Below are 12,263 nucleotides of genomic sequence, written 5' to 3'. Positions count from 1 at the left end.
TGTGGCGCACGGGCTTAGTTGCTCCGCGGTATGCGGGATCTTCCCGGATTAGGGCTCGAACCTGTGTCCCTTGCATCGGCAGGCAGATTCTCAACCACTGCGCCACCAGAGAAGCCCCCTCTGCCACTTTCAAAGTGACTCTGTACCAAGAAGGGACCTTGACTTCACCTCAGGTGAAATAGACACATATTTTTCTTTCTGAAGGTGTTAGCATATCATCTCGGAGTTAGTCTTTCTTATGCCTGGAGATGCATTTCTTTCTTTCATTAAGCAACCAACCAAAAAAGCTGGCTGTGCCAACAATTTGATTTGCCCTTAATGTGGGAGAATAAAAAGACCTGTGTGTACTTAACAAGCAGAACCTGTTTTTAGTGTTTAACTAGCCAACTGCTCTCTGGGTGTTATTTTTTTTTTTAAGTAATTATACCCTTTTTGATATACCCGTCTAAGCCCCAATAACTATTCCCCTTGGATCCCGATCCCCATGTTATGAGGCTGCATTCACTTCTTTCTTTCTTTTTCTTTTCAGGAAAAGAACATATGTGTAGTACAGTCACCCTTAAAATCTGCCTGTATAAATTTGTTGAATGCATTAAATCAGAATATAGAAATGGATTCTCTTTTGTAGGACTGTCTCCTATTGGAGATTTTGCTTCTTATATTTTTTCTAGCTTCATTTTGTCTTTGAGAGCTGATTCTACTCTGCCACAAGAAAATTGTTCATGTTGTATGTTGTGGCTTAACTTGAGGATCTTAGGTGCTTGGAGGCAGTGGTGTTTACCTGAACCATCTCTTTGTTTGTTTACTTTGGGTTTTCACATCCTCCTCACTGATTTTCATTTTCTCCTCCATCTACAGATGGTGGCCCCCGAGAGACATTGATGCATTTTGCTGTGCGGCTGGGGCTGCTGAGGTTGACGTGGTTCCTGTTGCAGAAGCCAGGTGGCCGCGGAGCTCTCAGCATCCACAACCAAGAAGGAGCGACCCCTGTGAGCTTGGCCTTGGAGCGGGGTTATCACAAGCTGCACAGGCTTCTAACTGAGTAAGTGCTCCTTCTTCCCACTTCCTTCTTCTCACCACCAGCCCCACCCCCGATTCATAGCAGCCCTGCCCCCCTGGCATCTGCAGCCTTCGCCAGGAACTAAAACCTCAGCTCTGTGCCTTGCCTTTCTCTGGAGGTTTATAAGCTTGGTCCCGCTCACGACTTCATTGTCTGAGAGTAACACAAGTAAGTCATATTCCCATCTTTTTTCTCTCCTCTGTTTCCCTGCCCTTACTGCTTCATGCCTCTTAAATTTTACTGAAAACTCAGAATAAGTCTGGTCTGTAGGGGTAGCACTCCATTACCAAGGTATCCAGTTTTTCCCAGTTTAGTACAGAGGAAACATTTTTTCTGTACCATATACTTTTCTTTCTGGTATGTCTTCAAGATTTGAAAGAGTTAACTAGAAATACTTTAATAATTGCTTATGGAAAGTATGCTGAACACTGAGTTTTGGTTTGAATGTAATTTCTATAAATAAAATCGAGAGCAGTGGTCTCTTCATATGAGTAGCAGTAAAAAGCCACTGAGCTGTCCTGGAAACGTGCAGTAGGAAATCCTGTCTATGTGTTTGTGGGTTCAATTGTTATACATTCTGACTCTTTAGAGAGTCCTTTGAAGGAAGGTTGTTAGTCAAAACATTAGAAGAGTTCTTTTTTCTTTTTTCTTGAATAAATAGAAAAATAAATGCATTATGACAGCCAACACTTTTCATTGAAATATTATAAAAGGCAGAAAATTTCAAGTATAGTTTCTCTTGTTTAATGATTTTTTATTGCTTTATGGTCATCATTATCTTTTCCGCCACATAATCTAAACAAGAATCAATCCCATTGGATCTGTGTTATTTTTTGAAGGATCCTTGAAAATTAAGTCAGTATTCCCAAATTCTCAGACATTTTGCCCATGTTAGACTTAATTTAGTTGCATTTAATTTTTTTACCATTTTAAGCTGTTGTGTGAGGGGTTATCTGGAAGGGCCAAGAAGAGATCGCAGAGTGTAATGGTACTTAGTGTTATATAAATAGGGGTTTTTTGTTTGTTTGTTTTTCTTTATCTGCCATGCTTATAACTTCCCCAGTCAAGCCAGACAGAAGGTTCTTTGCAGAAAGCTTTCTGATGGGTGCTATAGATACAATGACGGCAGGAGGGGCACACCTCATCTCAGATGAGCTTTGGATACTTGAGCTCTCCTAGGACAGTATTCCAGAGAGTGATATGTTCCATTCCTTTGTACTTCCCATCTGGCCAGTGATTTGATTCCTTCTGCTTGTTTGCCTCATGGCCTTAGGAAGACAGGCCTCTTCCCAGAAGTTGAAACAATTATCTTAGTATAACTATCGTGAAGTTCAAGTGCAGTTTCTCTAAATTCAATCTTAGAGCTCAGAGGTTTTGCTGGGAAGCAGAGTTGGTTAAGGATTGCCATCCAAATGGGGAAATAGTGATTACAACAGCTTCATTATATGCTGGGCGAGGATGTCACAAGACTATTCTTACAGCACAGCTTTAAGGAAACTAGAGTGTGTTTGTTCTTGGAGAATAGTTTTTGGCTTGCTTTATAGTGCTACCTCTGTTACATGTTGGAGAGCAACTTAGCTCCTTCTGAAGGGGAATGGGTAAGGGAAAGCCAACTTGAGAAGTCTTCGAATAGAGGACTGTAGTAGGAGAGTAGAAGCACCTTGCTGCAGATCTAGCTCTGAACTGAGATTCTTCTGGCTGTTATTGTTCTGCAACCTAGAAAAAAATGCTGAGTTATAATTAACAATTTTAAAAAAGATCGGGTGGCGATTTTCCTAAATCCTTCATTCTAACTGTGATGTCAGTAGACTTTGCTAGAATTTCAACCATGAAATCAGGAAAGATCATCTTTAACAGATGAGGAAACTGAGTGGGTTAGAATGACAAGGTGGCAGGGCCAGAAACAGAAGCCACATCTCCTAACAGGCTGTCCAGAGCACCTTCCACCCCTAGGAGTCAAAGAACCCAAGAGTAGACTTCATGGGATCTGCATCCTTTGAAATTACAGGTAAAAGTTTATGCACGTGTGTTTCTGAATAAAGAGCTTGTTTTGTGAAATTCACAAAGAGGTTTGTGGAAAGTTAAGAGTTGCTCCACTACATGCTGATATCTTTCTAGTAGTTCACTAAAATCTTTAGACTTGGGTGTTCTTACCCCTTCCCCCTTTCAAATTGAAAATTTTCGTATAGGCCTGTCTCTTATCCTCTCTTTTCAGTTAATACGAAATTGAAGTATATACACTTTACATTTATTAATAGAAGTATATAGACTTTACATTTATTCCAGCCCTAACTGAAGTATCAAGTTTATTTTACTCCTTTTATACCTCTCCCAAAATAAATTTGTTGTTTTAATTCTTTGCTGCTTACTCTGGTTTTATTGAGGGGGGGAAAGAGAGGTCATTGTGCTTATTAGGGTCCAAGTTATTTTTGTGTTTGTGTGCCTAAGGCTTATTTAGATAGTCCATTTTGATAAACTGAGTCATTTCTATGCGAAAATTGATTCTCCTGTGCTTAGAAGAAGACGCTTTCTCTAAATAAGACTCATGTCTTTAGGGAACTCTATTTAGGACATTTTTGGCAGTTCCCCTTTTCTGTAACCCGGAACTGTTAACTTTCACTTTGTTCAGTGACAGGGAAGAGAGAGATTTTGTTGACTTATAGCTCTTTTGCTTTAGCTTGTATTTTGATTTACATTATGAATATGGATGCATTTGTGATCTGAAAATTCACCTTAAACACAAATGTTACGAGTTTTGCCTGAGAAATCTTAGTCCTGGAAGAGTACCCAGAACACCTACATCTACTTCTGCTCTTACGTAGATGCACAGTCATCTGCCACATTTTGAAGAGGAGTTGGTTGGACACCCTGCCCAAGGTCCCTTAATTAGCGATGGGCAGTGTAGGGAGAGAACCCGAGTCTTCAGGCTCTTAGTTTAGGATGATAGGAAGTGATGATATTAGATGAGTTTTGCATTGGAGCCATCTAACAAGAGAATATTAGAGCCAGATGCTGCCTGATATCTCGCTCACATATGACAAATAAGAAATCTTAGGACCTGGGTCACTCATTAGAGCTGAGATTGAGAGGCAGTTCCTGGTAATGGCAAAGTGTGCAAACTTTGGAGTCGAGCATAAGCTTGCATTTCAGCTCTGCCATTTTTAGCTGTATTACTTTGGTCACGTTGGGTAACTTTCCTGTCTAAGCTTCAATGTCTTCATCTGATTTTTTTTTAAAAAAGGATAATAATGTCTACTTCCTAGAATGATAACTAAGGGCTGGGTGTGTACAATGTAAAAAAATCAGGGTTTATTTGTCACGCAGATTATGGTTATTTCCTGGAGCAAATGTAGGGGTTATAAATATTGCAGCTTGAAGAAAGACGGTATAGTATGGTGGAATTGCTTAGGGACGAAAAACGTAATTAAAATCTAAGTTTCCTCACTTAGTAGAATGTGTGACTCACAAAAAGTCACCTACCCACTCTGAGTCTCATGTTTCTCATTCCTTGTGGATAGTATATCTAGTCTGTTGACATCACCAGGTCGTTAGAACCAAGTGAGATTTGTGCAGATACCTTGTTAAACTCTAAGGGGCTCTATGTGAAAGTTTCCTATGTAGTCATAAAATCAGTGAAATGATAGTTCACTGATCAGTGAAACTCATATTCCCATTGATTGATCTGGTTACACTATCTTTATTTATTTATTTGTTTGTTTGTTTGTTTGTTTGTTTGTGGTACGCAGGCCTCTCTCACTGTTGTGGCCTCTCCCATTGCAGAGCACAGGCTCCGGACGTGCAGGCTCAGCGGCCATGGCTCACGGGCCCAGCCGCTCCGCGGCATGTGGAATCTTCCCAGACCGGGGCACGAACCCGTGTCCCCTGCATCGGCAGGCGGACTCTTAACCACTGTGCCACCAGGAAAGCCCTGGTTACACTATCTTTTTTTGTAATGTTTATTGTAGTTCTCAGTGAATTACAGTTAGTAGAAAGGTTGGGAGAATTGTAGTGAGGCAGGCTAGTTTTGACTCCATGGTCTGCCTCTTATGGAGCGATGTGATCTTGGGTGATCCACTTAACCTCCTCAGTGCCTTGTTTGTAACATAGGAAGAATAAGAGGACTATCGTCAGGGGGTTGCTTTGAGAAATGAACAAAAGAATGCATAACATTTCAGTGAGAGAGGGGCATAAAACAGTGACTGACATAAATGTTATCTATTATTGCTCTTAATTTTCCTTTCCTTCTAGGCCTGCATCAATTTTTCATACATTAAGAAAGTATGGACGCAGTCTTGAAGTATTTTCAGGCAGCATTTGGACATCCCTATTTAATAAGAGTTTGCAATTATTCCCTTGTGTAATAGATAACACTTTAAAAAATTAGTTTGGCTCTCTGATATATGCTGTGATGTTGATGGAACTAGGAACTCTAGATTGGTAAGGAATCATTTACAATGCTGTTACCCTTACAGGAAGAGTATATCTTTGAAGAATTTCAACTCTCTAGTGTTGACATAAAAGTGCGAAAATATTTTATTTGCCCTAAGAGTGAGTTTAAAAGTACTTGTCCTCGGGCTTCCCTGGTGGCGCAGTGGTTGAGAATCTGCCTGCCAATGCAGGGGACACAGGTTCGAGCCCTGGTCTGGGAAGATCCCACATGCCGCAGAGCAACTGGGCCCGTGAACAACAATTACTGAGCCTGTGCGTCTGGAGCCTGTGCTCCGCAACAAGAGAGGCTGCGATAGTGAGAGGCCCACGCACCGCGGTGAAGAGTGGCCCCCTCTTGCCACAACTAGAGAAAGCCCTCGCACAGAAACGAAGACCCAACACAGCCAAAAATAAATAAATAAATAAAAAATTCACATGTCAATATTTAATTAAAAAAAAAAGTATTTGTCCTCATACTTCATCTCATTTTCAGTATCAGTTCAACAAATCTTTATTTGTTGAATGCCTACAATGCACTAGAAGTCATGGTTGGTACATTACACATAATGTTTCATTTTAACCTTATTACAACCTTTTGAAATATGTATTATCTGTTTTACAGATGAAATATGGAGGCTCAGAGAATTGAAGTAACTAGCCAAGGCTTTATAGAAATGGTAGAGCTACTAGTACACACACATCTGTGGAATTCCAAGACCCATATTCTTCCGTCTACAAAAATTTGACAGAAGGAAAGAGACTTGGGAAAAGGCCCCTGGGATACTGGATGAACAGCACTTCATTAGGAAAGGGTAATAGGCTTTCCGTTTAGTCCTAGCCTCTACTTTCCTGAGGAGAACAAGATCCTCACTAAAATCTTTACATTTGTATTACCCATCATATGGTTTTAAAACTATTTTTGGTTACCCTTAGGCTGTCTTTTTACATTTTGATTCTCCCGACAGCCTAATGAGAGGGTCGGTGGCATTATCCCTGTTTTATAATCAGGGAAACTGAGGCCAGAGAGGTAAAGTGAGTTGCCCAACATCACAAGGCTACAAACCAGGCTCAGGCTCAGAGTCCAGTGAACGATCTGCTTAGGTTGAGATGACCCGTGTGCATATGCAGAGCACAGACCCAGCCTGGCGAACACTAGGCTCTCAGTCAGTGGTTTATTATTGTAGCATGCAGTATTGGCCCCTCTCAGTCTGTGTCTGTAGTTCCCAAGTCCTTCTTTTGACATATTTGCACTTGAAACCTGGGTCAGGGTCAGGTGGTAGAGTAGCTAGTACTCAAGTGTACATATTTCACAATGGAACCGAGTCCTGTTGAGCAAGATGTTCTGTTAACATAGTGGCTGCCTTTTTAGGGTTCTCTTCAGGTACTAGACAAGTGAGTCCTCAGTAGCCCAATCTGGTGTAAAACAAGTTTGGAGCCTTTGCTTTTGCTTAGGAGGGGAAAGGATGAAACAAATGTACAAACTTAATCTTCAGAATAATGGCCAGAGAGAAAAAATTATTTCTTTCTTTTTTCTTTTTTTTTTTTTACTTTACATTTCTCCGGCCTAAGTCCTACCCATCTATCCCTCCATTTATCCATTCACTCATCCTCCTTTCTCATTGTAAGATCTGGATCTTTGTGTTTTGGTAAAGATAAGGTGGTAGGACTAAGTGGAAACTAGAAAGAGGAGGAAGGGCAGTAACAGTTACTGAATGTTGATTACCTGCTGCATTGGTGCTTTACATGTGTTCTTATTTAAAACCTCTCCAGAAACGTCTAAGACATAGTTAATACAGTCAGTATTTTTCTACAGATGAGAAAATAGACCCAGAAAGGCTAGATTGCCCAAGGCCATATAGTTAGTAAGTTGCCATTATTCACAAGCCTGTCGTTTGTTTTTTTTTGTTTTTGTTTTTTTCTGGTACGCGGGCTGCTCACTGCTGCGGCCTCTCCCGTCGCGGAGCACAGGCTCCAGACTAGCAGGCCCAGCGGCCACGGCTCACAGGCCCAGCCGCTCCGCGGCACGTGGGATCCTCCTGGACCGGGGCAAGAACCCGCACCCCCTGCATCGGCAGGCGGACCCTCAACCACTGCGCCACCAGGGAAGCCCCGTTTGGTTGTTTTTAAACTCTTTTAATAGAATTTTGTGAGGAGGCATGTTTGGTAACATTGTCAGACTTATAACCAAACTAATTTAATTACAGTGATTCATAGATCTGACTTACAGTGACTTTTTCCCCCCCTTTTTTGGTAAATTTCTCACTGAAGCATTTTAAGAATTTTGACATTTCATAGTTTTTTTAAAGCATTCAACTACTAATCTCAGGATTGCCCTATCTGGCAACCTGCTGGAAAATTGCAAAATGTACTTTCTGAGGATAATGTTTGTATGTATTTAACAATTACGCTAGTTACCATTTATTGTATTTGTGTTAGGCATTTTGTGCAAATTCTCACGTTTTCTCCTCTCCCAGACCCTTTGGGGGTGGGCATATTATCTTCAGATCACAAGGTGATCACCATAGCTGGTAAGTTATGGAGCAGTAATTTGAACCAGGCTGCAAATCCAAAACCCATGGCCTTTTACACTGTCTTGGGGTTTCTAAGAAGATGCGTGGGTATTGGAAGTTGGTTGGAATAACAAAGCCATTTCATATGTCTTGTGGTTCCTACCATACACTTCTTTTTTCTCCCTGCTGTATGCGCGCAAATGGCCCCAGCCTATGTTTGTTCTTGGTGTAACATTTAGGCCTCAGAGGTTTTCTTCAGAGTTATGAAGTTACACAGCTTAACCTGTGGTAACAAATTCTCTATGGCAACAGCATGTGATTTTTGAAAGTATTTCTGACTTCACTACAGACCCAGGTGGAAGTAAACGTGAACCTGGAGTATAGGACTTGATGGGTGTATGTGAGAAAAATGAAGGATCAGTTGGCACCTTCTACCCTCTAAAAAATACAAACCTTTAGTATATTACACATTATTTGATCAATTTTGGAATTTCCTTCAAGGCATACCAATAGAAAGAATGACTTGAAATTTTTACCTGCATTTATTATTAACAAAAATAAAAATGATTTTTAAGCAAGGAAAGAAATAAGGGTTGTTGAATAAACATTTTGGCTAAAATCAATATGCGACCAAAGCTGAATATCACCAGTGTAGAATGAAGTTGTGTCGTACAGGAATAAATATGGAATAGTATAAAATGTAATTCTGTATGTTTATTAAGATTTAATAGTCTTATTTTAAAAGTTTTATAGTGGAAGAACAATAATTTCTCAGCATTACCAGCTTCTAGATTGCTCCCAATTCATTAACAGCACACTCTCTGCTGGAGCATTAGTACCTCTAAGCAGGTGGGTGATAGAGATTATAATTCAGGGGAGTTTTTCCAGAACTTTTTTTTTCAGAATTTTCCAGAATTTTGTACTTAGGATTCTTGATTTATTGAATCTCAAAGGTACTTGAGCTGCTGAACTTGTTTAACATTGTAAAACAATCATTTTGACAAGGTTTTGTTCAAATGTTTAGTGTCCATATACACTTATAACTACATACTGTGCCATTTTATATAAAGAACTTGAGCATCCACAGATTTAGGTATACGTGGGGGGTCTTGGAACAAATCCCCTGCGGATACTGAGGCACGGCTGTATATTGTTATATCCTTGAAGTATTTGGTTAGCAAAACCAAAACATATTTGAGGTACCTCATTTTTTTCTAATACATTTCTTCATACATTTATATCTGGATTGAGGATGATTTGTCTTAGTTGTTATACATGGTTTTGGCCATTTCTCCTTGTAAATTTGGAGGTGGCAGTGTTGACATTCCGCTTTTAATTTTTTTTCTTTTAAGATATGACTAATTTACAAATAGAATTTTCCCTTGAAGGACACTTGGCTTAAATGGAAAGAGATATGTACAACTTAAAACATTTATTCTAGTGAATGTTTATTTAATGTTATGAATGAGTTAACAAAAAGTTAATCAGAATTAGGGTTTTTTTAATATAATATAATATCTATAATTCTGTAATACTTCCTTCTGTCATTTAAATTGTTATAAACAGTTGTGGCTCAGAAAAGGTAAAATGATCTTCGTAAAGTTATCTAGCCATTGCACTCTTTTAATATTTATATTAACTGTCAAGCAATTTCTCTATTAATTTAATCATTTGAAACACTCTTGTATTGTGCATAGCATTAACAGTTTTCACAAACACTAATTATTGTAGTGTTTTACTCTTATAGTAAATACACATTTATGCTTTAAGTGGTCATTAGAATTTTTGCGTCAAAAGCAGATAAGGAGATGTGCACTTTAAATTATGTACTTGATCGTTGATCACATACATGTTTGGTAGGCATTCAACTGTTTGGCCTTTAAAATGGCAAAGCTGGACTTCCCTGGTGGTCCAGTGGTTAAGAATCCGCCTTCCAATGCAGGGGACGCGGGTTCAGTCCCTGGTTGGGGAACTAAGATCCCACATGCCGGGCATCTAAGCCCACGCACCACAACTAGAGAGTCCACACAGCCAAAAATAAAAATTTTTAAAAATGGCAGAGCTGAACTTGAGTGCATCCCTATTGCTTGTCATCTGTGAGCCTTAGTTTCCTCATCTGTAAAATGGGAAATGATAGCATGAACCTCATAGGTCTGTTAGGATTAAATGAGAACATGCTTATAAAGTTGTTAGGAGCTTCAGCATGTCCCTTTATTTGGAGAGCTAGGAATGAAGAGTCATTGGAAAGTCACTCAGCTTTACATGAATATGACATCTCTTTGCACCACCATCTAGTTTCTGATGTATTTTTTCCTGGTCAAACTCACCCATATAGTCACAATTTATTGAGCACTTTGGGAGAGCCAAACGTTATGCTGGTAACACTTTACATTCGAGGTCATTTGACCTCACAGCAAACCTAGTCACTCCCACTTTACAGATGAGGAAGTTGAGCTGCAGAGAAATTTGGGTAAGTAGTCCAAGATCCCACAGGGTTAACGTCAGAGTAAGGAGTCAAACCAAGTCTGTCCAACTTTCCAGCTTGTGTTCTAACCATTGCCTTATAAAACTTTTGTTTTAAATTATTTAACAGCATAGAATTTGTACCAAATTGCTGATGCACAGTAGTTGTTCAAATTATGTGTTCTTTTTCCTTTGCGCTCTTCCCATTCTAGCTGTTAAGGGCAGAGTGGCAGTACTATGTCAAAAAGGAAGGAGGGAGGACAAAAACAGAGTATCAGTGCCAAAATTTCTAGTGAATCTGCATGTTTGTGAATGCATAACTAGTCTAGCAGTGAGTTCCCTACTGACACCTAAGGTAGTAGCCTCCTGTTCATTTTGAGGTGGATCAGTGATTCCCCTCCCCCTCCCTCCCCCTCCCTCCCCCTCCCTCCCCCTTTTCTGGCATTTAGCCTCTCCCACTCCATCTCAGTGGAGCTGTGGTTGATTCTGTAGGACTCCTTGAGGTTTGGCACTGTTAGGGTGATGTGGTTTCATCGACGATATTGCTGTAACCCTCAAATAAGGAACTAGATGCTGCAGTTCCTGTCAGAAGTAGACTGAGCAAAACATGCCTGCTGGGTTTCCTCTGCTGTTAAAGCCAGGACCCAGATAAGATGGGCTTGCGATACTCGTGGTGCTTGGGCAGCCATAAGTGAGTATCAGCTTCCAAACTGTTGCATTGTTGACCTTCATTGTTTATTCTCTGCCATTTGATCTGGCTTTTTGCTGTATCTTAGCAAGTATCTTTGAGCTTCCGCCTGAATGACTAGTACCGGAAAAATGTTTTTCTCTGCAGTTGATTTGACAGGGTTTTACATTTACGTTAGCATCATACTGAACTTTATTCTTGAGTTGCAACGTGCTAGACAAGGTAAGAAGGCAGAGGTAGATTGGTTGTTGACTGTTGCATAACAACCGGAATGCTGGGAAGTAAGTTGGAATTCATTCTGAGCTTATTGAATTTTGTTGTACCACATACATAAACCTTGAGGTTTTGGGCCAGCTATGGATACTCAGTTTGGATGATGTAATCCTCTCTCTGAGGAATGGTGTCTTAATTTGTGTTTTTCTCCAGTTGAAAATTTGCTGTGGATATTATAAAATTTATAACAGAAAACCCAGTATACCTGATTAGCTTCTGATAAATATTGTATCAGACTTAGAATTTGCATAATTTGAATATGTGCTCATAGTTTGAAACTGTTAGAGGGTAAGTATTACTGTGGATAGTGTAAAGAGGTACAGAAGTTTTAGAATTAGATCTGGGTACAAGTTCTGGCCTTTTCACTTACTAACTGTGAACTGGGGCAAGCTATTCCTTAAGCCTAAGTGTCCTCACATGAAAAATGGAAATACACTGACCCCTGCCTCAAATTGGTTGTACGGATTAAAAGTCAGTAATATACACCTGGTACCATACTAATTGTACTAGTATTGTTGGCTTCGTTCTTTGCTTTTTTTCTCCTTTGGCTTCCTCCTTCTAATATGTTCTCACCCCATTCAAAATAAAATTCTGGTTCCTACATGATCTGCAAAGCTCCATGAGATCCAAACTCTGTGCAACTCTCAGACCTCATTTCATAACATTCTCTTTATTTCCATTGCTTTCACTGCACAGCTACACTGGCCCCAGCTGCACTGGCCAGCTGGTTGCTACCTCAGGCTCTTTGTACTTGCTGTACCCTTTGCCTGATACATTCTGTCCCAGTAAACTCCACATGCTGGCTCTTTTGTATGATTCAGATCAATTGCCTTATCTCCTG

General features: G+C 40.0%; 1 protein-coding gene across 16 annotated transcripts in view; it reads left to right on the top strand.

The window, feature by feature from the left end:
• The window catches only part of AKAP13 (A-kinase anchoring protein 13), a 342,746-nt gene that overhangs the window by 153,071 nt on the left and 177,412 nt on the right, over positions 1-12,263 (top strand). For 15 of the 16 annotated variants that reach the window (XM_089906833.1, XM_030764022.2, XM_030764018.2 and 12 more), the window contains exon 5: positions 859-1,042. In XM_089906833.1, coding sequence (XP_089762959.1) covers positions 859-1,042 — 184 coding nt within the window. Of the gene's footprint in view, positions 1-858; positions 11,153-12,263 lie in introns of those variants that run through there. The other variant, XM_030764020.2, reaches the window with a different exon arrangement.

The sequence above is a fragment of the Delphinapterus leucas genome, chromosome 2 (assembly GCF_059928025.1).
Source record: "Delphinapterus leucas isolate spDelLeu-1000000601 "Yukka" chromosome 2, BTC_Dleu_Yukka2, whole genome shotgun sequence".
Taxonomy (NCBI): Eukaryota; Metazoa; Chordata; class Mammalia; order Artiodactyla; family Monodontidae; genus Delphinapterus; species Delphinapterus leucas.
Note: the sequence above shows the minus strand (reverse complement) of the source record. Positions and strands in the feature narration are given on the sequence as shown.